This window comes from Solenopsis invicta, chromosome 9 (genome assembly GCF_016802725.1).
Source record: "Solenopsis invicta isolate M01_SB chromosome 9, UNIL_Sinv_3.0, whole genome shotgun sequence".
NCBI classification, from domain to species: Eukaryota; Metazoa; Arthropoda; class Insecta; order Hymenoptera; family Formicidae; genus Solenopsis; species Solenopsis invicta.
This window is the reverse complement of record NC_052672.1, coordinates 4061177-4085628: the sequence shown is the minus strand read 5'-3', so window position 1 is coordinate 4085628 and position 24452 is coordinate 4061177. Positions and strand designations below refer to the sequence as shown.

At 34.5% G+C, this 24452-nt stretch overlaps 5 protein-coding genes across 8 annotated transcripts; 2 read left to right on the top strand and 3 right to left on the bottom strand.

The window, feature by feature from the left end:
- Positions 1-1120: 1120 nt before the first annotated feature.
- Positions 1121-4595, bottom strand: LOC105206665 (DNA/RNA-binding protein KIN17-like). Its single transcript, XM_026141606.2, has 2 exons — positions 3891-4595; positions 1121-1990 (listed from the first exon to the last, which is right to left on the bottom strand). Exons 1-2 carry the CDS (start codon positions 4294-4296, stop codon positions 1731-1733), a joined length of 666 nt encoding a protein of 221 aa, XP_025997391.1. The 5' UTR covers positions 4297-4595; the 3' UTR covers positions 1121-1730.
- Positions 4596-5242: 647 nt separating this feature from the next.
- Positions 5243-8955, bottom strand: LOC120358672. The gene is made up of 2 exons (XM_039453638.1): positions 7879-8955; positions 5243-6818 (listed from the first exon to the last, which is right to left on the bottom strand). Exons 1-2 carry the CDS (start codon positions 8063-8065, stop codon positions 5308-5310), a joined length of 1698 nt encoding a protein of 565 aa, XP_039309572.1. The 5' UTR covers positions 8066-8955; the 3' UTR covers positions 5243-5307.
- A 1283-nt stretch (positions 8956-10238) lies between these two features.
- Positions 10239-13711, top strand: LOC120358673 (DNA/RNA-binding protein KIN17-like). The gene is made up of 2 exons (XM_039453639.1): positions 10239-10941; positions 12842-13711. Exons 1-2 carry the CDS (start codon positions 10536-10538, stop codon positions 13099-13101), a joined length of 666 nt encoding a protein of 221 aa, XP_039309573.1. The 5' UTR covers positions 10239-10535; the 3' UTR covers positions 13102-13711.
- A 4590-nt stretch (positions 13712-18301) lies between these two features.
- On the bottom strand, positions 18302-20622 carry LOC120356852. Of its 2 annotated transcripts, none has more exons than XM_039453636.1 (2): positions 20030-20622; positions 18302-19624 (listed from the first exon to the last, which is right to left on the bottom strand). In XM_039453636.1, exons 1-2 carry the CDS (start codon positions 20469-20471, stop codon positions 18366-18368), a joined length of 1701 nt encoding a protein of 566 aa, XP_039309570.1. In that variant the 5' UTR covers positions 20472-20622; the 3' UTR covers positions 18302-18365. The 2 variants fall into 2 exon arrangements, with proteins under 2 accessions (XP_039309570.1, XP_039309571.1); XM_039453637.1 differs by having other exon boundaries at positions 19139-19347; positions 19448-20622.
- A 1081-nt stretch (positions 20623-21703) lies between these two features.
- Positions 21704-23331, top strand: LOC113002638. Of its 3 annotated transcripts, none has more exons than XM_039453453.1 (5): positions 21710-22127; positions 22288-22535; positions 22636-22722; positions 22822-22920; positions 23022-23331. In XM_039453453.1, the coding sequence occupies exons 1-5, from the start codon at positions 22063-22065 to the stop codon at positions 23186-23188; spliced, it is 666 nt and encodes a 221-aa protein (XP_039309387.1). In that variant the 5' UTR covers positions 21710-22062; the 3' UTR covers positions 23189-23331. The 3 variants fall into 3 exon arrangements, with proteins under 3 accessions (XP_039309388.1, XP_039309387.1, XP_039309389.1); XM_039453455.1 differs by having other exon boundaries at positions 21713-22127; positions 22822-23021; positions 23287-23331; XM_039453454.1 differs by lacking the exon at positions 22636-22722 and having other exon boundaries at positions 21704-22127.
- The last annotated feature ends 1121 nt before the right edge of the window (positions 23332-24452 follow it).

The window sequence follows — 24452 nt, the reverse complement described above, 5'->3', positions numbered from 1 at the left end:
CACAAGTGTAATATGGAAAGGCAGTATGTGACATTAATTAATAGACTGAGATCGAACCACTACAATCTGAACGCGTCGTTAGCTAGGAAGAATTACATAGAGAGTGTGAGATGTGAATGCGGTTACGAGATGGAAGACATCAATCATATAGTGTGGCGCTGCCGTAAGTACGATGACCAGAGAATGAGGTTAGGAAGGAGACTTTGGAGAAGGCGACTTGAGAGGGTGGAGTGTATACACGATATCCTGAAGAGAGAAGACTGGAAAAAGTTTGAGATCATTTATGAGTTTATCAAGAAAGTGAAGAGAATCATTTAGAATTGGGACTCGCGAGTGCGAGCTTACTAATTAACCAACTAGGGCACTCAACATCGCCGCCCTCGCGTAGCATAACCACATATACCGTTCCGGTTCGGTTGAATACGCGTGTCCATAGTAGGACACAAAAAAAAAAAAAAAAAAAAAAAAGAGGGCAAATTTTTAGAGAGAGACACGCGCGAACTGCACACACCATGTTATCCTTCCACCATGGCAGGACCTCGTAAAAAATTGCGCAAATGGGATGCATCCCTGCATAAACGAACGACAAACCGCGTTGCAGTCGCTTTCGCAGACGGAGTAAACAAACATCTGCGGCAGAGTCTGCATAAACGAACGCACCCTACATGTTCTAAGATTACAACATATAATATTATTCTATTTCCTAACCATTAAAAAAAAAACATCAATTTTTTGGAATAAGTATTCAGATGTTTAGCAATAGGCTGAAGAAATTTTAAGTGATTCTAGATAATTAATAAAATAAGGGGAAAAAATAACAAAATTGTAAAAAAACTTTGTTTCTCAATTGTAAATATTTAAATATTCACATGTTTTAAGTACTTTTTACATGAATATTTAAATATTCTGAATTATAAAGTTAAGAACAAAATTTTGATGAATGATTTTAATTATAATGTTTAAATGTTTGCACATTTTAAACACTTTATGTGAATATTTCAATATTTATAATTCAAAAAACCTTGATTGCAAGTTTGTTATTCTTATTTTATTTAAAATTAAAAAAATTTGTGTACTTGTCAAACATCCTATATATAAAAATAAAAAATAATGGCAATACTGAGATGTTATTATATGTATATTATTTAATCTGATTTAATAATAATATAATAAATCTAATATAATTTAATGAATCTTATCCTTTTTGATTATTCATAAACATATTTGCACGTAATGTTACAGAATAGTGATTCACAAGAGTGGCTTACGTTGTGAGTAAAGCTACTATTTTGTGTCGACCTGTGTTTTGCAAAAAAATAATTTCTGATCCTATCAATAAAAACACTTTTGCAAGAAGTTATTAACGAAGTTACTAACAAAACGAATGCCTGGGCAGAGCAAAAATATAAACAAAAGGATGACATAAGCAACAGTTACCGGCTTGTATATAGGGAACATTCACTTGTCAACTTAGTAACTGCTGCAACGTGTCATGTTGGATGGCTAGGTTTCTTTACTAGCACATTCGGCTTGGCATATTTAATATATGAAAAACCACCGGTACGAGAGAAAGAACCAGAAGATCCGGCTGCTGGACAGAAATTTAGACCTCTGACTGCTGTAGAAAGAATACTCATGTTATTCGTTAGTTTTGCTTTATCCACACTACTCGTAGTAGGGAGTAGAACAATTCCGTTTAGAATTTATCACGATTCTGCGGAAAAAATTTTTCATTTAAGTACAGGAAGCAACTTTGGCTTTGTTTTTAGTTTTATATTGAGAATCAAAGGTGTATCATTCTCGGGACGCATCAGTGGTGTCTTAGATGTTTCGCCTTCAGCTTTTGTATCTTGTTTTGCCTTCTCTATTTGTTTGGCAATAAAATCCATCAATCGCTCCTCGTCGTCTTTGTCCATTTTTGCCTTTTTTATTTTTTTCTTCTGTGCAGCGAGAGTCTCAGGATCTCTATCGATGTATGTTATGAACCAACCTAAAACAATATAACACATTTTTTATGAAATTTAAAATTTTATCGATAAATCTGTTTCTAATTATCTAATTGTAAAGAATTTTGACAACATAAAAATTTAAGATTGAATAAATTAATATTTTTTAAACTAAATTGAGTTAAAATTAACTGAGAAATTAACATAAAATTAATTTAGTTATGTTAAAAGCTGCATGAATATGATAAAATAATTCAGTTAAAAGTTGCATTATGATTAAATAAAAGTTAATTTTGGAAAGCATGACATTAGAGTTGTAATTTAAAAAAAATTAATTACCCTAAATAAAACAAAACAATTAGGTACATTACCAAATAAATTTAATATATTTATTTGTAAATTAAGTTTATGAAAAATAATAAAGAAATATTGTCCTTTATATGGAAATGTACTTTTTCTCTTTTTTTTTGCAATTTTTTCTTTTGCACAGATAAAATTTCAACTTAAGAAAAAGGATTAATAAGTTAATAATTAAACATTTTTTAAATAACTAATTAAAGTTAAAATTAACTCATTCGAAATTGATTAACAAGAAAAGGTCCTCCACTTAAAAATTCAAAAAAATGATAAATCTTTGCTTTTGAAACCTTTATTAACAAATTTTTTATTGCTTGAATTTATCTTATAAAGAAGGGAAGTAAAGTCAATCCCTGAAAATTGACTCATTTTTTTGTTTCATTATTCATTAACAAAAGAAAAAAAAAGAAAATTTCATAGAGTACATTTATTTCTTTTAACGAGATTTATTGATTAGAAAATGTAATTATTTAATACAATAATTTGAATAAAATCGTGATGTGTGTAACAATTAAAATCGAGAAAAGGTCGTTATGAACTGTCACGGGTGTCCGGCGCCGATTTGATTTTACTTGAAATATGTTGTTAAACACGAAAATTAAAGACAGTTATATTTCTTTATATGGGCGGAATCTTATGTTTAGGGGGTGAAACACCCCTTTGAAAAATGCGGTATTTTTCTTTCAGAGCGAATATCGTCAAAAGTATAAGAGATAGAAAAAAACTTTTTTAACAAAAGTACGATTTAAAAAGTACTTTAAAGTTGTAAAGAAAAAAATGTTTTTGTTTAATAAAATACCCCCATCACTCAATGTTTCTTTTAAATTGAAAAAATTTTTTTTCAGCCAAATTAAAGGTTATTCTTTTCTAAATCCAACCATATCACTGCCCAGCAAAGAAAGCAGTATAATAAAAATTTACTAAACTTCAAACACTTGTAAAACAAGAAATATTTAAGATACAGGGATGTTTCAAAAACAAAATTAAAGCTTGAAGCCTGTACTTAGAGAAACTTTTAATGCCGATTGAGTGGCATAATTAATTTGTTAATGGCTGACAACAACAAAAATTTGCAAAATCGAATTGGTCCATTGGAATTGTCTATTCGCATTGCCTATTGTGTGAAATAACAAATGCAATTGGTCAATTCCAATGGACTAAGATTGGTGAAAGATTGGTTAGATTGGTGAAAAAGGCTCTAAGAGCTATGTTTTAAGAACGAAGGTAATGGTTTGCAGTTTGAAAAACTAGAAAATGTATATAAAATCACAGGAATATTCAAAATCTTGCTATAATCATTGTTTTCCTTTTCTTGATTTCAATTGTAATTACTTAATAATAAAATAAAATGGGCCAATTTTAGAAAAATTGATTTTCTCTCTCCAGAGTAAAATCAAACAGCAAAAAAATATATTATTGTTATATTATTACATATCAAGATTCTCTATGTATTGTCAAAATTGTATAATCTTTTAACTTTCCGAGTTAAAAATCTTCCCTTAGTAAGTTAAAAGTTGACTTTATAACTTCAGTTAATTTTTACTTTTTTAATTAGTTTCTATCAAGCTCTAAACAATGTGTACAAACCTTTTTCAGTCTCATCAACCACGCATTGTCCAGTACGTCCAAGCCATTTCACAAACGCAGTCAAAGTCAACCACTTAGTAGCGTTCATATGTATATGTCCTCTGTCAGAAATGTACTCTTGGTACACTCGATTTGCTGGCATTCGTCTGGTGCCAAATTGCCTCTTTAACAGATTCAAATATCCTTCTGAAAATTCTCGGGAAAATTGGTCCATGTACCGATGTGCGTTTTCAGCAAATAGCAATAGCTGACGATGATGTGACTCTGACATAGTATGACATTTGAAGCCATTCTCATCGCGACACTGTTTCTGGCACATTTGACAATACCATCGTAACTTTTGTAAACCTTTAGCTTTCATTTTGTTAGCAATATATTTGGGAGTCAGAATTTCGTGCTTACCCATTAATGGGCTTAACCTCACCACTTGTTTCACACTCAAATTGAAATTACTTACAGGTTAGAAGCGAAAACGATGTCAACATGCGATGTGATTTTATTCTTCTTCTTCTTCTTCTTCTTTATTGAATTGGCACCCGTCCCCAGTAACTAGCAGGACAGGGACGATTTGGCCATTAACCAGAGTAATTTTTTCGGGTAACAGAAAGGTATAAATGATGGGATGAGAGATGTAACGAGTTATGATAATAGAAAAGAATTGGTGATGGCGAAGGAACCGGAGCTCTGGGAGCACGGGCGCGCGCTCCAAACAGCTGCGGAGCCACTTAAAGTTAAAGTCACTAGATTAATAAAGTACCGCAATTCATAAGACTCAATGTATAAGGATTTGGAGCCAAAATGGCGTCGGAAAGTGTAAAGAGTGCACACTTTCATAATGTATGTATCTACACATTAAGTGCAATTATTTACCGTGAGACACCGTGAGATGCGCTAGATCTGTTGTGTTATTGTTGTACTTTGAGAAATTAAACGTTTAAAAACATGCCTAATTTTGAATAAATTAAAACCTTTAGACTGTATTGAAGTGTTTTTAAATAATTGTCGTACAGACTTTGTGCCATCATGCCACAATATTGTTGTTAAACTTATCAAAACATTTATTATAGGATGCATCCATTTTACCTTAAAAAATATATATTAACACATATAGAATACGCATATATAATATTAACGCATATTGAACACATACAGTAGTAAAAGCGTTGCAATAAAGTCATATGTGAATAAGAATCATTGTAAATAAAATTAATTTATATAGTTTATGATTTTCTTTCTTATTTAAATACATTTATACACATATGCACGTTTTAAATGTGCCGCATGTTGGAGCCAAAATGGCGGAATGATTGCGGTACTTTATAAATCTAGTGACTTTAACTTAAAGTGAGCATTAAGCGCCCTCCCCTTGAATCGCGTCGGAGACGTGAACTCGTGCTTGCACACGAGGCGGGAGGGTTCAAATGTTGAGTTCGCACGATTTGAAATATGAAAGTATGAGGCGACATAGTTTAGTAGTAGGATAGCTGAGGATAAGAAAGATGTTGATTTGGAATGAAGGATATTTGTCTTTAAGGTATTGTCTGAGATTAGATGATTTCGGAGTGGTAATAGGACAGTAAAAAATGATGTGGTTGGCGTCCTGCCGACCTTCCGCACAGGGGCAATTTGGTGAGTCTGACATATTTTTTCTGAATAGGCTGTATTTTAAGTTGTAGTGGTTGCTTCTGAGTCGGTTGATTATTACAATTTCTTCTCTGTCAAGAGGTTTGCGATGAAACCAAGGGCGTTTGTGAAGAGTATGTTGGTATAAAGAAGCATGTTGGGTGCCGTTAACTTGTGCCGCTTCTTCCAGATAAGCTCTGAATTTGCTGGTAGTATTACAGTTGATCTCGGCGAAATAGTCCGCGTATGGAATGCGAAACGGGGGAATGAATCCTTGGCGGGATGCAATTTTGGCAGCTTGATCTGCATTTTCGTTTCCTGGAATTCCTTTGTGTGCCGGGACCCAGCATAGTGTCAGGTTGAAGTTTACTTTATCTAGAAGAAAGAGCTTATGTTTAAGTCTGTATATAATGTGGTTGTCGGCCTTGTGGTTGTATTGCGAGATAGCTTGAAGCACGCTTAGTGAGTCGGTGAAAATGACGGAGTTGATCCAGTGGAGTTCTTCGATAATTCCTATGGCCTCAAGCAGTGCCCAAGCTTCGGCAGAGAAGATGGATGTTTCTGCGGGAAGTTTATGCATTATGGCTTTATTTAGATTAGGGATGTATATGCTGGCTCCGACGGCCAGAGAGAGTTCAGATTTTGAGCCATCCGTGTAAAGGTGAGTGTGTTCTTTGAAGAGTTTATCAGCTAAGTGCCGGAAACATTGGTTGACAAGGTCCTGAGAGGCATCTTTGTCCAGCTTCGTGAGAGAATAGTTGATTTGTGGGGAGAATGAGTAGGCAGAATAAGGGTATTGGAATTTCGGAGGAATAGTGCTACGAAATATTTTTGTTAAGTCTCCTGAAGCTTGGATGTAAATTCCAAAAATTGGGAATTTATTGATGAGATTGATTTTATCCTGTGGTGACACCACCAGATCCCTGAGGGATTTAAGGTAAAAAGTGGCAGGATTACTTTTATTGGCAAGGGCTTTGTAAATGTATTTAAAGGAAATTTGAGAGATTCTAACTTCTAAGGGGGGTTCTTTGGATTCGTATAGCATTATGTTGATAGGAGTGGAATTTCTATATCCGAGGGCAACTCTGATGCATCTATAAATAAGTCTTTTAAGTTTCAAAAAATTTGATGAGTTATTGCGAAATTGAAAGATCTGACCCCCATATTCAACAGAGCTTCTGAAGATAGCTCGAAAAATTTGCAGGAGTAGACGGGGATGAACCCCCCACCAAACGCCGGAGAGAGATGAAATAATGTCCGCTAGTTTCCTGCCTTTATGTATTAGATATTTCAAGTGTGTGTCTCCTTTGAGTTTTTCGTCAAACCAGATGCCCAAGAAACGGGCACTAGGAACTCTGGGAACTAGGGTGCCATTTATGAAGATGTCCGAAGGACCTTGCATATTTTGTGAAGAGGAGCGCTTCCGGGAGAAAATCAAAAGTTGAGATTTGGCGGGAGACAAGGTCAAGCCTCTGTTGTATGTGATTTTATTAATGTGCGAGGCTCTTTAGTAGGGCAGGGACGATTCGGCCATAAATCGAATTAATTTCAGAATGCAGAGAAGTAGAGTCCTATATAAAGAGAGAAGCGACATCTAACCCCCACCACAACCTTCAGTATCCAATTGAATCCTCCTCCGCCATTTTGGGACCGCTCTAACGTCATCAAACACCATTCGTATCATTCTGCAACAGCTGTGTTCACAATATGGCTGCTCGCTTAGCCAATCAAGTATCAATCAGATTACCAATCCAGAGCTTCGGACATCAATGTCGCTTCTCTCTTTATATAGGACTCTACAGAGAAGTATATGTAGTAAATTAAAATTTGTAAAGAGTGTTCGATGCACTTATATGATCTGTGGACTGCAGTGGAAATGAAATATAAAGGGCCTCGCACATGAAATGCATAACATAACATAAGAACACATAAAACCGATGGACCAATGAGCATCCAGCATAAAGTCGCCATATTGATTTACATAACATTCTCATTGGTCCAGAGACCTTATGCTATGTTTATGCTCTGTTATGCATTTCATGTACGAGGTCCTTGATGGCGGAGCGAACCGGAAAACAGGGTTGCCAGATGAGCTTGGACAAATATCGCCAACTGCAAAGTTTTTTGTAGCCAAAAATCGCCATTTTACTGGTGAATTCTCGCAGCTTTTCTGCGACGCTGTAACGATACCGAATTGTCGCTAAGGAGTTGCAGAATTCCGCTACTGTATATAGGACTCTACTTCTCTGCATTCTGAAATTAATTCGATTTATGGCCGAATCGTCCCTGCCCTACTAAAGAGCCTCGCACATTAATAAAATCACATACAACAGAGGCTTGACCTTGTCTCCCGCCAAATCTCAACTTTTGATTTTCTCCCGGAAGCGCTCCTCTTCACAAAATATGCAAGGTCCTTCGGACATCTTCATAAATGGCACCCTAGTTCCCAGAGTTCCTAGTGCCCGTTTCTTGGGCATCTGGTTTGACGAAAAACTCAAAGGAGACACACACTTGAAATATCTAATACATAAAGGCAGGAAACTAGCGGACATTATTTCATCTCTCTCCGGCGTTTGGTGGGGGGTTCATCCCCGTCTACTCCTGCAAATTTTTCGAGCTATCTTCAGAAGCTCTGTTGAATATGGGGGTCAGATCTTTCAATTTCGCAATAACTCATCAAATTTTTTGAAACTTAAAAGACTTATTTATAGATGCATCAGAGTTGCCCTCGGATATAGAAATTCCACTCCTATCAACATAATGCTATACGAATCCAAAGAACCCCCCTTAGAAGTTAGAATCTCTCAAATTTCCTTTAAATACATTTACAAAGCCCTTGCCAATAAAAGTAATCCTGCCACTTTTTACCTTAAATCCCTCAGGGATCTGGTGGTGTCACCACAGGATAAAATCAATCTCATCAATAAATTCCCAATTTTTGGAATTTACATCCAAGCTTCAGGAGACTTAACAAAAATATTTCGTAGCACTATTCCTCCGAAATTCCAATACCCTTATTCTGCCTACTCATTCTCCCCACAAATCAACTATTCTCTCACGAAGCTGGACAAAGATGCCTCTCAGGACCTTGTCAACCAATGTTTCCGGCACTTAGCTGATAAACTCTTCAAAGAACACACTCACCTTTACACGGATGGCTCAAAATCTGAACTCTCTCTGGCCGTCGGAGCCAGCATATACATCCCTAATCTAAATAAAGCCATAATGCATAAACTTCCCGCAGAAACATCCATCTTCTCTGCCGAAGCTTGGGCACTGCTTGAGGCCATAGGAATTATCGAAGAACTCCACTGGATCAACTCCGTCATTTTCACCGACTCACTAAGCGTGCTTCAAGCTATCTCGCAATACAACCACAAGGCCGACAACCACATTATATACAGACTTAAACATAAGCTCTTTCTTCTAGATAAAGTAAACTTCAACCTGACACTATGCTGGGTCCCGGCACACAAAGGAATTCCAGGAAACGAAAATGCAGATCAAGCTGCCAAAATTGCATCCCGCCAAGGATTCATTCCCCCGTTTCGCATTCCATACGCGGACTATTTCGCCGAGATCAACTGTAATACTACCAGCAAATTCAGAGCTTATCTGGAAGAAGCGGCACAAGTTAACGGCACCCAACATGCTTCTTTATACCAACATACTCTTCACAAACGCCCTTGGTTTCATCGCAAACCTCTTGACAGAGAAGAAATTGTAATAATCAACCGACTCAGAAGCAACCACTACAACTTAAAATACAGCCTATTCAGAAAAAATATGTCAGACTCACCAAATTGCCCCTGTGCGGAAGGTCGGCAGGACGCCAACCACATCATTTTTTACTGTCCTATTACCACTCCGAAATCATCTAATCTCAGACAATACCTTAAAGACAAATATCCTTCATTCCAAATCAACATCTTTCTTATCCTCAGCTATCCTACTACTAAACTATGTCGCCTCATACTTTCATATTTCAAATCGTGCGAACTCAACATTTGAACCCTCCCGCCTCGTGTGCAAGCACGAGTTCACGTCTCCGACGCGATTCAAGGGGAGGGCGCTTAATGCTCACTTTAAGTTAAAGTCACTAGATTTATAAAGTACCGCAATCATTCCGCCATTTTGGCTCCAACATGCGGCACATTTAAAACGTGCATATGTGTATAAATGTATTTAAATAAGAAAGAAAATCATAAACTATATAAATTAATTTTATTTACAATGATTCTTATTCACATATGACTTTATTGCAACGCTTTTACTACTGTATGTGTTCAATATGCGTTAATATTATATATGCGTATTCTATATGTGTTAATATATATTTTTTAAGGTAAAATGGATGCATCCTATAATAAATGTTTTGATAAGTTTAACAACAATATTGTGGCATGATGGCACAAAGTCTGTACGACAATTATTTAAAAACACTTCAATACAGTCTAAAGGTTTTAATTTATTCAAAATTAGGCATGTTTTTAAACGTTTAATTTCTCAAAGTACAACAATAACACAACAGATCTAGCGCATCTCACGGTGTCTCACGGTAAATAATTGCACTTAATGTGTAGATACATACATTATGAAAGTGTGCACTCTTTACACTTTCCGACGCCATTTTGGCTCCAAATCCTTATACATTGAGTCTTATGAATTGCGGTACTTTATTAATCTAGTGACTTTAACTTTAAGTGGCTCCGCAGCTGTTTGGAGCGCGCGCCCGTGCTCCCAGAGCTCCGGTTCCTTCGCCATCACCAATTCTTTTCTATTATCATAACTCGTTACATCTCTCATCCCATCATTTATACCTTTCTGTTACCCGAAAAAATTACTCTGGTTAATGGCCAAATCGTCCCTGTCCTGCTAGTTACTGGGGACGGGTGCCAATTCAATAAAGAAGAAGAAGAAGAAGAAGAATAAAATCACATCGCATGTTGACATCGTTTTCGCTTCTAACCTGTAAGTAATTTCAATTTGAGTGTGAAACAAGTGGTGAGGTTAAGCCCATTAATGGGTAAGCACGAAATTCTGACTCCCAAATATATTGCTAACAAAATGAAAGCTAAAGGTTTACAAAAGTTACGATGGTATTGTCAAATGTGCCAGAAACAGTGTCGCGATGAGAATGGCTTCAAATGTCATACTATGTCAGAGTCACATCATCGTCAGCTATTGCTATTTGCTGAAAACGCACATCGGTACATGGACCAATTTTCCCGAGAATTTTCAGAAGGATATTTGAATCTGTTAAAGAGGCAATTTGGCACCAGACGAATGCCAGCAAATCGAGTGTACCAAGAGTACATTTCTGACAGAGGACATATACATATGAACGCTACTAAGTGGTTGACTTTGACTGCGTTTGTGAAATGGCTTGGACGTACTGGACAATGCGTGGTTGATGAGACTGAAAAAGGTTTGTACACATTGTTTAGAGCTTGATAGAAACTAATTAAAAAAGTAAAAATTAACTGAAGTTATAAAGTCAACTTTTAACTTACTAAGGGAAGATTTTTAACTCGGAAAGTTAAAAGATTATACAATTTTGACAATACATAGAGAATCTTGATATGTAATAATATAACAATAATATATTTTTTTGCTGTTTGATTTTACTCTGGAGAGAGAAAATCAATTTTTCTAAAATTGGCCCATTTTATTTTATTATTAAGTAATTACAATTGAAATCAAGAAAAGGAAAACAATGATTATAGCAAGATTTTGAATATTCCTGTGATTTTATATACATTTTCTAGTTTTTCAAACTGCAAACCATTACCTTCGTTCTTAAAACATAGCTCTTAGAGCCTTTTTCACCAATCTAACCAATCTTTCACCAATCTTAGTCCATTGGAATTGACCAATTGCATTTGTTATTTCACACAATAGGCAATGCGAATAGACAATTCCAATGGACCAATTCGATTTTGCAAATTTTTGTTGTTGTCAGCCATTAACAAATTAATTATGCCACTCAATCGGCATTAAAAGTTTCTCTAAGTACAGGCTTCAAGCTTTAATTTTGTTTTTGAAACATCCCTGTATCTTAAATATTTCTTGTTTTACAAGTGTTTGAAGTTTAGTAAATTTTTATTATACTGCTTTCTTTGCTGGGCAGTGATATGGTTGGATTTAGAAAAGAATAACCTTTAATTTGGCTGAAAAAAAATTTTTTCAATTTGAAAGAAACATTGAGTGATGGGGGTATTTTATTAAACAAAAACATTTTTTTCTTTACAACTTTAAAGTACTTTTTAAATCGTACTTTTGTTAAAAAAGTTTTTTTCTATCTCTTATACTTTTGACGATATTCGCTCTGAAAGAAAAATACCGCATTTTTCAAAGGGGTGTTTCACCCCCTAAACATAAGATTCCGCCCATATAAAGAAATATAACTGTCTTTAATTTTCGTGTTTAACAACATATTTCAAGTAAAATCAAATCGGCGCCGGACACCCGTGACAGTTCATAACGACCTTTTCTCGATTTTAATTGTTACACACATCACGATTTTATTCAAATTATTGTATTAAATAATTACATTTTCTAATCAATAAATCTCGTTAAAAGAAATAAATGTACTCTATGAAATTTTCTTTTTTTTTCTTTTGTTAATGAATAATGAAACAAAAAAATGAGTCAATTTTCAGGGATTGACTTTACTTCCCTTCTTTATAAGATAAATTCAAGCAATAAAAAATTTGTTAATAAAGGTTTCAAAAGCAAAGATTTATCATTTTTTTGAATTTTTAAGTGGAGGACCTTTTCTTGTTAATCAATTTCGAATGAGTTAATTTTAACTTTAATTAGTTATTTAAAAAATGTTTAATTATTAACTTATTAATCCTTTTTCTTAAGTTGAAATTTTATCTGTGCAAAAGAAAAAATTGCAAAAAAAAAGAGAAAAAGTACATTTCCATATAAAGGACAATATTTCTTTATTATTTTTCATAAACTTAATTTACAAATAAATATATTAAATTTATTTGGTAATGTACCTAATTGTTTTGTTTTATTTAGGGTAATTAATTTTTTTTAAATTACAACTCTAATGTCATGCTTTCCAAAATTAACTTTTATTTAATCATAATGCAACTTTTAACTGAATTATTTTATCATATTCATGCAGCTTTTAACATAACTAAATTAATTTTATGTTAATTTCTCAGTTAATTTTAACTCAATTTAGTTTAAAAAATATTAATTTATTCAATCTTAAATTTTTATGTTGTCAAAATTCTTTACAATTAGATAATTAGAAACAGATTTATCGATAAAATTTTAAATTTCATAAAAAATGTGTTATATTGTTTTAGGTTGGTTCATAACATACATCGATAGAGATCCTGAGACTCTCGCTGCACAGAAGAAAAAAATAAAAAAGGCAAAAATGGACAAAGACGACGAGGAGCGATTGATGGATTTTATTGCCAAACAAATAGAGAAGGCAAAACAAGATACAAAAGCTGAAGGCGAAACATCTAAGACACCACTGATGCGTCCCGAGAATGATACACCTTTGATTCTCAATATAAAACTAAAAACAAAGCCAAAGTTGCTTCCTGTACTTAAATGAAAAATTTTTTCCGCAGAATCGTGATAAATTCTAAACGGAATTGTTCTACTCCCTACTACGAGTAGTGTGGATAAAGCAAAACTAACGAATAACATGAGTATTCTTTCTACAGCAGTCAGAGGTCTAAATTTCTGTCCAGCAGCCGGATCTTCTGGTTCTTTCTCTCGTACCGGTGGTTTTTCATATATTAAATATGCCAAGCCGAATGTGCTAGTAAAGAAACCTAGCCATCCAACATGACACGTTGCAGCAGTTACTAAGTTGACAAGTGAATGTTCCCTATATACAAGCCGGTAACTGTTGCTTATGTCATCCTTTTGTTTATATTTTTGCTCTGCCCAGGCATTCGTTTTGTTAGTAACTTCGTTAATAACTTCTTGCAAAAGTGTTTTTATTGATAGGATCAGAAATTATTTTTTTGCAAAACACAGGTCGACACAAAATAGTAGCTTTACTCACAACGTAAGCCACTCTTGTGAATCACTATTCTGTAACATTACGTGCAAATATGTTTATGAATAATCAAAAAGGATAAGATTCATTAAATTATATTAGATTTATTATATTATTATTAAATCAGATTAAATAATATACATATAATAACATCTCAGTATTGCCATTATTTTTTATTTTTATATATAGGATGTTTGACAAGTACACAAATTTTTTTAATTTTAAATAAAATAAGAATAACAAACTTGCAATCAAGGTTTTTTGAATTATAAATATTGAAATATTCACATAAAGTGTTTAAAATGTGCAAACATTTAAACATTATAATTAAAATCATTCATCAAAATTTTGTTCTTAACTTTATAATTCAGAATATTTAAATATTCATGTAAAAAGTACTTAAAACATGTGAATATTTAAATATTTACAATTGAGAAACAAAGTTTTTTTACAATTTTGTTATTTTTTCCCCTTATTTTATTAATTATCTAGAATCACTTAAAATTTCTTCAGCCTATTGCTAAACATCTGAATACTTATTCCAAAAAATTGATGTTTTTTTTTTAATGGTTAGGAAATAGAATAATATTATATGTTGTAATCTTAGAACATGTAGGGTGCGTTCGTTTATGCAGACTCTGCCGCAGATGTTTGTTTACTCCGTCTGCGAAAGCGACTGCAACGCGGTTTGTCGTTCGTTTATGCAGGGATGCATCCCATTTGCGCAATTTTTTACGAGGTCCTGCCATGGTGGAAGGATAACATGGTGTGTGCAGTTCGCGCGTGTCTCTCTCTAAAAATTTGCCCTCTTTTTTTTTTTTTTTTTTTTTTGTGTCCTACTATGGACACGCGTATTCAACCGAACCGGAACGGTATATGTGGTTATGCTACGCGAGGGCGGCGATGTTGAGTGCCCTAGTTGGTTAATTAGTAAGCTCGCACTCGCGAGTCCCAATTCTAAATGATTCTCTTCACTTTCTTGATAAACTCATAAATGATCTCAAACTTTTTCCAGTCTTCTCTCTTCAGGATATCGTGTATACACTCCACCCTCTCAAGTCGCCTTCTCCAAAGTCTCCTTCCTAACCTCATTCTCTGGTCATCGTACTTACGGCAGCGCCACACTATATGATTGATGTCTTCCATCTCGTAACCGCATTCACATCTCACACTCTCTATGTAATTCTTCCTAGCTAACGACGCGTTCAGATTGTAGTGGTTCGATCTCAGTCTATTAATTAATGTCACATACTGCCTTTCCATATTACACTTGTGAAACCACGGATGTTTCTTACTACCGTCATAGAAGTTATTGAAATAGAATATTCCTTTATATCTGGATTCGTTAACTATAACATTTTGTGTATTCTTCCATGCGTCCTCTTTATATATACTAATAAGATCTTTGACAGGTACCTCCAAATTATTATTGTCATCCACCGGTTCCTCGGCACCCATTTTTGCAAAATGATCCGCAAGTTCATTTCCTGTAAAACCAACATGAGACGGAATCCATACATATAATACATTTTTTGCGTATAAATCTTTGAACCGAGTGTGTAATCTAACAATTTCTAAAATATACTTATTTCTATATACATTAAGACTGTTATTATTAATAGCCTGCAATGTCGATAAACTATCAGAAAAAATAACAACATTATCAAAGGAATCTATCTTATTAAATGCTATTTTCAAAGCCGCCGATATAGCCGCCGCTTCCGCTGTAAATACAGAACATTCTTTAGGCAAACTAAAATAATGCCCCTCTTCCTGTTCTTCCAGAATCACGCTAGCTCCCGTAGAAATAGAATGTTGCGATTTTGAGCCATCTGTGTACATTATGAGCGTCCTATCATTTAAATTATATTTACTTTTTACTTCATTTATTAATCTTAAATCTTCCTGTACGTATCCTTTGATTTGTCCAATATCACAGTTCTTTTTCTCACGATTAGGGCCATGTAGCCTTCTTCCTATATCATCATCTATATCTATTCTATTAGTGATCATATTATATTCTAAGTTCCATATTTCATATGAATTTTCCTGATTACCCAATTTATCTCTATATCTTTGGACATAATCCCATGCTTCGCATAGCACGCTCTTATTAAATAACGGATTCTTATATTTAGCAAACATTTCTTTGCGACTTAACTTATTTAAACTGTTTCTAATAGAATCCTCACCGTATTTATGAATTTTACAACAAAAGTTCTTAGCCAAGGTCAACGCTCTATCTCTTATCAGAACCACTTTCGATTCTGCGATGATAACATTATTAGGGGTACTATTCCTATATCCGAGGGCCGTACGGATTCCTAAGAATTGTGCTCTCTCCAAGCCAAGCTGTAATGATTTCAAATTAGGGCTATAAACAAACAGGCCATAATCTAGAACCGACCTAACCATACTTTTATATAACATTAAAGCCGTGTTTACTTCAATACCTCTTGATATACCGCTGAGATACTTCATGATATTGTTAGCTTTATTTACTCTACCTCTAATGTCTAATACATGTTTATCAAATCTTAGCTTGTTGTCTAGCCAAACTCCTAGGAATCTAACCCCTCGGTCATTGTACACTCTACGTTTCTTAACTCTAATATATAATTTTTTATCACAGAAACCTGATTTAGAAAATTCTACGATTTTTGTCTTTTGAGGAGCCAAATCTAGATTTAATGTAGCCAAATTTTTTGCAATCCTATGTACCGCCACTTCTAAATTAATTTTATTTTCAAATCTGTCCTCGCCTTGTACATACACTGCGACATCATCTGCAAATTGTACGATCTGGGCCGAGTTGTTTATTCCCTGAGTGATTTTATTAGTATATAGTGCATATAAAATTGGACTGAATACAGCTCCCTGTGGCAATCCCCTGTACATCTTTCTGACATCTACTTCTCGGTTATTTATCACGAAGCTAGTTTCTCTGGGATTTAGCCATTTGCTAATAAATTTAAGAATGCCAGAGGGACAATTCTCGTCACTTAATTTTCTAATCATTATTTTAAAGTCTACCTTATCATAGGCCGATTCAACATCCAAGAAGGCAGCCAGGGTGTAATCACCAGATAAATTGGCACTTTTAATATCTGCAATCATCTTCGTAAGATTCTCCATACACGATTTTCCTCTTCGAAACCCGTTTTGCATAGGATCCAATTTGTTGTTACTTTCGAGCCACCATATAAGTCTTTCGTTTACTAACCTCTCCATTAATTTACATATACATGACGATAATGCGATCGGTCTCACTTTGTTTTTGCCAACTTTATCAATAAAGATAACCTGATATTTATTCCAGTTTAAAGGAAAATAATCCTCGTTCCATATAATATTGTAAAGATCTAATAAAAGTTGTTTTCCGCTTATCGGTAGATTTTTCAACATCAAGTAATCAACATTATCCAACCCAGGGGCCGAATCTTTTCTAATCATATGCATAGCTCGGAAAAGTTCATCCATGGAGAATTCACCATTCATGTCATTGGTAGATCGTTCTTCCGTCTTATTATCTTCCTGTCTTATTTCTTCGACCCACGGTGGAGCCAAGTCTGATATTGTTCTTCTAATTTCAGCCTCTCTATCTTGATGTTGCCAAGTATTCCAGTTTATTTTGTTTTGAACATTTTTCATAGTTCTCATTGTGTTCCACACATATGATAGACTTGTATACCTATTAATTCCGTTACAGAATGTTATAAAGTTTTCTTTCTTCTTTTTATTTATCGTTTTTCTAGCAATAGCCCTACATCTTTTATATTCTACAAAATCTTCTATTTTACCGGAGCGTGTCCATATTTTTAATTTGCTTTTCCTGTCCTTTCTTACTTTAGCGCATTCCTCGTCCCACCATCTAACTTCTTGTCTCTTAGGTACCTGATCTGGTTTTTTTGATCTTATACATCCATGTTTGTTAACTTTGTCTGGATCCTTTCCTGAGGCAATCAAAGTGGTCTTCTTCATACTGTTTATGAGCCAAGAGTATAGGTCTTGTATTTTTCTTTCTGCCTTCATATTACTGATAAATATTTGTGCAGTTATTATTTTATTTTCCATTTTATCATGATATATTTTCCAATCAGTGTTTTTATTTGATATTCTATTGGTGATTTTCTTATACGGTAGAAAGCTCACGTCCACGTTTATTTCCACCGGAAAGTGATCTGATCCCCAAGTGTCTGGAAGCTGTTGATAATTAATTCTTCCGGCCAGATTATTATTTGCAAAGATCAGGTCTATATTCGATGCCCTTTGGCCGTAATAGTTCATCCTTGTTTTGGTGTCATAATTAATATTAATGAATCCTCTCTGGAACATGGCCATATATAACCTTTCTCCGTTTTTATCGGTGTTTACGCAGTTCCATGCGTGATTATGGGCGTTAAAATCCCCGACTATAATAGAATCCTCATTATCCGCTCCTTTAAACCTAAGTAAATCATACCATACAGACATTGGTTCGCACCCGTACGGTTTTCTATATACCGCTATTAGGTTATAACATCTGGTTATGCCATAAATTTTGATTCCAATTACTTCAATGTTATTTGATTTAGTAGTCCATTCCTCGATTACTTTGAATTCAATATTTTTCTTGATCAGTATGGCAACCCCTCCGTTGTTATTTACGTTCTGACTTTTATATGTCTTATAACCTGATATATATAGTGGTTTGTCACAACTCAATTTCGTTTCTGTTACAACTGCTATATCGTATTTTATCACATTATTAGTAAACTCAGCCTTTTTATGATTTATACCTCCCGCATTCCACATGAGGATATTAGCCATTTTTAGTCATTTAAAAGCATCTCTCTCTCTCTCACACTGTCCCAATATCTTCTTTTAGCCTCCGCGCTTGCACGCTTCGCTCTGTTTATTTCTTCTTGATACCTATCACAGATCTTCCTTTCCTTATCAATGACTTGTAAGTTACTCTCAAATTGTTTATATTCCTCTTCATATTCTTTACCTTTAGATTGAGAACTATGCCGCTTTAGGAGTTCCATAAATTCCTTACGAAAGTCATAAGATGTCTTACATATATCTCTTGCTACTTGTAGCGACCAATCGAAACTCGTAGACCAGTCTTTCTCTCTATTCTCTTCTGTTCTATTATTCGAGTATTCAGTTCTTACCTCATCATTACTCATTTGGCATAAAATAATTCCTCTTTTCTCCTTCTCTGTGTTGTCAAACTGCTTATAGTAGTTTATATGTTCTTGTCTCCGTCTTACTCCTGCTTCTCTCTCTCTCTCCCTTCTTTCCTGTCTTCTCCTTTCCCTTTCCTCTATTTCTCTTCTCTCTTGTCGACGTCTTTCCTCTTCTTCTCTATCTCTTTCTATATCTTTGTAATAAGTTCTATAGTTGACCTGATGGTTTGCTGTCGTTTTGTTTTCCTTAGTATTATTGCCATTACTTGTATTACGAGAAAATTCGTTTATCTTTATTTCAGTCTCATTTTCTCTCTCTTTATTATTGTGCCCGATCCTAGGCCACGCTGAAAGGTTCGTATATCTGTCGTAATTTGTCATATTCTGGTTTGCAAAACTATCCTTTAGTAGTCTTTCTGCTTCGAAAAATGTAACGTTGTTATATGCCATGATTGTTTTAATTTCCTTATTTCTAAGAGCAACCGGGCAACTCCTTTTGGTAGAACGGTGGGCGCCTTCACAATTCCTGCATGCCTCTGGTTTATTACAATCGCCATGCATGTTGTCCCCACATACTATGCATCTAGCCTCATTTTTGCATTGGTGTTTGAAATGGCCAAATCTAAAACAATTAAAGCATTGAATCACAGGAGCCACATACGGTCTGATTCTCAAGCCAATATTTAAGTTATCAAAGATCTTAATTCTATCCTTGCTTTTGCCTTTTAGGGTGATTATAAAATTGTTTATAAATTGCATCTGGAACTTTTTTGTCTCCTGATCCCAGACTCTTTTCTTCATTTTTTCTATTCTGAAGATATCCTTTTTATCTACTATATTCTCCCATAACTCTGGAATTTCGTACGGCCAATCGGTAATTACACCCCTGCTAAAGGTATCTGTAAAGTCAACAAAACCTTGTAGCCAACCATTAGATTGTTTATCAAGTTTGTCCAAACAAGCATTCGCATCTAACGCATTTTTGAAAGTTAATACTGCGAAGTTATATTTAATCATATCAATACTAATCGGACGAATCAAATTCTGATTGCACCATAACGATATCTTAATGCTATTTTTTCCTTTGCTAGAAGTGCAATGACTCTGTAATATCTTGCATTTAATTTTACATTCTCCCTGGGTAAATCTATCAAATCGTCTATTGATTTCTTTCACTAGATTATCATAGGTACTTTTTTCTATATCTTTCATTGCCTTTAATTCCCCCTCTACTACTACGTATTTCTCTTGCAAGATATTACCTTCATTGTCAATTCCTTTTGACTTATGTTCCTGCGACGTACCCTGTTTAGTTATCTTATCACATTTCATATTTATCGACCTGTCCTTTACCTGCTCTCTTTTCTCTATTCCCTCGCTATCTGTAAACTTGTTTACTTCCTGACTTATACCGGCGTGACCTTTCCCCCCTTTAACCATCTTGTCCATTGTCTCGCTACATTTTTCCTTTGTCGCTACTGATTCACTTTGAATCACGCTACTTTTCAAATTCGAGGTCTCAACCGATTCTATGCCTAATATTTTAGCGCATTTTTGTACATCCATTATTTCTACGTCGCTCTCCTCTGCCGCAAAATCTTCGTCTTCTTGTCCCGCCTCATTTGAATCTTGGCTTCTCAGTGACATGCTTCTTCTCCTATTTCCTTTACCCACTTCTCTTCTAACCTCTTCCTTAGAATAGGGATTAAATCTGCTCCCCCGTCCGGCCGGGGGAACATTTGCCATGATGTATCTTGGGCCCTTGATTAATTATCTGCTATTTTAAAATAACTTAACTCAACTCAACACCTCACGCCACCCCCGCGCAACCACGCCGCACCGTCCCACTCAGGTATCACAGAGAGCTACAATACCACGTCCGTTCGGCTCGACTGTCTCACGCGGAAAATCAATTTGCCCTCTTTGTCTATCGGTGGGTTATAGTTGACCAGACAGCCAACTGTGAAAAGTAAAATTATTTAGCGTCAGCCTGTTGGTATGCCGAGTCATCTGTCTTTGTTTCATGCACTTATTCAAGTATCTGCTTCTCTTTCTATCGGGAACAGTGATGCACATGAAGTGTTACACTAATTTTTGACCGAAGATTCGGTTCATTCGGTTAGTTTCCTCCATTTCCTCTTCATCGCGAGAACACGTGTGAAATAAATAGGAAACAGCGTAAGAGTGTGCAAGAAATTGACAAGCCTTTAATATGTTGTAATACAGATAAAAATATGGGACACGTATTTTTATATGTTTAACAGCCCATATGATTGTCAAGAGGATGAAACACGCTCTTGAAATAAATTGATTTTTTAATTTCTGAAGTAATACCGTCAAAATGGTAAAAAATATAAAAAAAAGTTTCAAATAAAAGTTTTATATATTTCTACGTATTTTATAACACTTTGTTTAGATTTTTTTTTAATGTCATTTTTTTCGAAATTCTCTTCTAAATTTCTGAAAAATTAAAAATTTACTTTATATCAAAACTTATAGCATATTTAACAACAAATTCAAACATGTATGATAAAGTTATAGTTCAAAGACACATTTTTCAGAAATAAACTAAAAATATCTATATCGCTATACACGCGCCCCATCCATATCTACTTTATGGCGTCTATTGTTAATATATATATATATTTTTTTTTAATGACTACAAGACTTTTTGTATTATTATATTTTTATGTTTTTTAGGTTTAATTTTATTGTCTTTTTATTTGTTTATTTATTTACTTATTTATTTTTTATTGCTAAAAATCTATACAATAATGAGGACGCTCAGAATTTAATTGAGCAAAAATAACTGTATTTGCTTGTCTTATTGTTAAGCCTTTCCAATTTAATATTTAATTTTGATATAACAACAAACTTGTTCAATTGTAAAATATTAAAAAGTATCACTTACATGCAAATCACACTTTTCTTCTGACGTATGTAAATCAAGCCATGGAAATATACATACAAGGATAGAAAGAGAAACTAACATGTGTGAAACAAAGAAGGTAGATCCAGCATACCAACAGGCTGACACTAAATAATTTTACTTTTCACAGTTGGCTGTCTGGTCAACTGTAGCCCTTGCACATATATGTAATACTCCTATATTGCTAGAAGAGTGTTGACCGTCAGCCCAAACATTACGGTGCAGACGTATAATAGCCTCTCTCTCGCGAACGGCCCAGCTGATTTGTGCGCATGCGGTTACATTTTTTAAAACACCATTAGGCGCGATTTTCACATAACCTGTTTTCGTGATTTGTGCGTGTGTGCGACGGTAAACAACGCATATTATAAGCGTCCCAAGTGAGACAAACCAAAGAAAAAATTTACAATGGTGCGAATTTGTTTTTTGTGTCAGAAAAAGGCAGCAAAGGATGGAAATTTTGCAATGCACAAGTAAATATCTTACATGTAAAATGTGTATTTATAAAACGTTATACTTATTTTCTCTAATTCAACTTATTTGCATAGCATTATTACACTAGATTTACTGTAACACATGATTGGATTATCAAGCAGTTAACAGCATGATGGAATAAATAATAATTATTTGTAGATTTCCAAAAGAGGTGAGCATTCGGGCACAGTGGTTACATGCCTGCAAATTATCTGACAAGGACAATGTGATACATGTACACATTTGCTCCGATCACTTTGTACCAAGTGATTATAAAAATAGCATAGGACTGTGTAGCAGAAAGTGGTTATTGAAACCAGGAGCAGTGCCTTCCGTTAATGTGCCAAATCCTCCAGCTGCCGAATTGCAGTTCCAGTCAACATCTGAGATTATAATGGACGAGACACGTAAGATTGAAAACATACAAATTTTTTTTATTGAGGGTAGTAAATACTGACAACAGAATTGTTACAGCTATGGTTCAACATTATTCATATTGTTTTATAGGATTAGTGCCTTCTATTGATGTTCCAAATCCTTCAGCTGCCGAACTGCAGTTCCAGTTAACATCTGATTATACAATGGACGAGACACGTAAGATTGAAACATAAAAATTTTTTTTATTGAGGGTAGGAAATACTGACAAGAGTATTGTTACAGCTATGGTTCAACATTATTTATATTGTTTTATAGAATCAGTGCCTTCTATTGATGTTCCTCCAGATTTCACATCAGTTTCAAATGTAGGAGAACTGGAATTTTCAACATCCAAGAATGTGATGGATGAGACACGTAAATTTAAAACTAAACTATTTTTCTTGAGGGTACTAAATACTGAAAGGAGTTGTTATAGCTTTAGTTGAACGTAATCCATGTTGATTTATTAATAACAGGTCACGAGAATGAACAGCTGCATACTCCTCCGAAGAAACGGAGATTTGCAGAACCTCGGTTTATATCAGACATTGTAAGCTCCGATTTCTCAACACCGAAAAGGACTCGAAGAGTCATTGCTATGGTGAACAAAATCCATAATAAAAAACGTCGGATTAAGGCATAAAATATTTTGTATTCCATTTTTTTCTATTTTACTCGTACTTTTTACGCTAAATATTCTGAGGAAGTAATTAAATCTTAAGATTGTTCCATTTAAAACAGTAATAATGACTTGCTTGAACTATTAAAAACGCTTTTATCTAAAAAGATTATATTTTCCTATTCCATATCTTATTCTCGAGATATTTTAGAATGTCCATTAAAATGAAAAACCCTACACCTATAATTTCAATCATTCTCTTCAAATATTATTATTCGTTAATTAACATTTATCCGTTAGAAGTTGCAAATAAGCATTCGGTCGCGACCGGGTAATGTTTTTTCTGTTTCGCGTCCTTTCCGTCTCATTTCCTAATCCTTGTCTCTCGCTCACACTCACTCAATAGACGCGCCTGCGCATAATGAGGCTTGACCGTCTATGCCCATATTTGGAATTCGTGCATCTCTTTTTTACGGGGCTCGTCCCGCTCATTGTGAAGATACGGAACTAGCAATATAGGAGTATTACATATATGCCCTTGCAGAGCAAAAGTGGGCGTGGTTTAGCCGAACTGCACACACCATGCTATCCCTTCCACCATGGATCCTGCTCAGGATGCTCTGCTTGCAGTGCTGCGTAAACAAACAATCGTTTATATGACCTAACTCGTTAGATGCATTCGTTTATGCAGTGGTTAGCGCAGCCACTGCTCTTTCATCTGCCGATCACATGACCTAAATTTACCGAACGGATTCCTGCGTGAATGGCTGCTTGGATCGTATTAGTCAGATATGTACCAATAGAAAATGTGAGCAAAATTTTAATTAAAAACTGTTTGCAGTGTGTAAGTAAAGAAAATATTTTTAATATAACTTCATATTCGAATAATTTTAATGTAATTTTTGAAATTATGTAAGAAATTATATTTTTATTAAAATTATTAAATTTTAGTAATAATAATTAAGCAAAAAATATCTTAAAAATATTTAATTTATAAAGTTTATTTAAAGGTTAAGTGATGTAATTCTTTGTAAATTTTATTTTTAAGCTTATTTTATTTAAAAACTTCAATTTTCAGAAGTTACAATGAAAATCAAAGTAATTATGAATTGTGCTATGGATCTCATCAATAGTAGCTCATCAGACTCTGACTTGTGGTCGGAGATCAATTTTAATCAATTTTCCAGTGTTCTTTTCATCTTTATTGTAAAAAACCATTTTTATTATACACAGGATACGCGAATGCAGTCTCAGGTTTTAATTTGTTATGGCTCTCGTTCCTTTTCTC

What these genes read in the sequence shown, in the direction of transcription:
- LOC120356852 (XM_039453636.1), bottom strand. Translation starts at nt 20,471, where the DNA reads ATGGCAAATGTTCCCCCGGCCGGACGGGGGAGCAGATTTAATCCCTAT. An exon ending in TGATAAGATAACTAAACAGG is followed by an intron (nt 19,625 to 20,029) that starts GTACGTCGCAGG and finishes TTGACTTTACAG; the next exon opens with ATACCTTTAGCAGGGGTGTA.
- LOC120358672 (XM_039453638.1), bottom strand. Translation starts at nt 8,065, where the DNA reads ATGTCCGCTAGTTTCCTGCCTTTATGTATTAGATATTTCAAGTGTGTG. An exon ending in CTTCCGGGAGAAAATCAAAA is followed by an intron (nt 6,819 to 7,878) that starts GTTGAGATTTGG and finishes AAAAACTCAAAG; the next exon opens with GAGACACACACTTGAAATAT.
- LOC120358673 (XM_039453639.1), top strand. Translation starts at nt 10,536, where the DNA reads ATGGGTAAGCACGAAATTCTGACTCCCAAATATATTGCTAACAAAATG. An exon ending in GGTTGATGAGACTGAAAAAG is followed by an intron (nt 10,942 to 12,841) that starts GTTTGTACACAT and finishes ATATTGTTTTAG; the next exon opens with GTTGGTTCATAACATACATC.
- LOC113002638 (XM_039453453.1), top strand. Translation starts at nt 22,063, where the DNA reads ATGGTGCGAATTTGTTTTTTGTGTCAGAAAAAGGCAGCAAAGGATGGA. An exon ending in TTATACAATGGACGAGACAC is followed by an intron (nt 22,723 to 22,821) that starts GTAAGATTGAAA and finishes ATTGTTTTATAG; the next exon opens with AATCAGTGCCTTCTATTGAT. An exon ending in GAATGTGATGGATGAGACAC is followed by an intron (nt 22,921 to 23,021) that starts GTAAATTTAAAA and finishes TATTAATAACAG; the next exon opens with GTCACGAGAATGAACAGCTG.
- LOC105206665 (XM_026141606.2), bottom strand. Translation starts at nt 4,296, where the DNA reads ATGGGTAAGCACGAAATTCTGACTCCCAAATATATTGCTAACAAAATG. An exon ending in GGTTGATGAGACTGAAAAAG is followed by an intron (nt 1,991 to 3,890) that starts GTTTGTACACAT and finishes ATATTGTTTTAG; the next exon opens with GTTGGTTCATAACATACATC.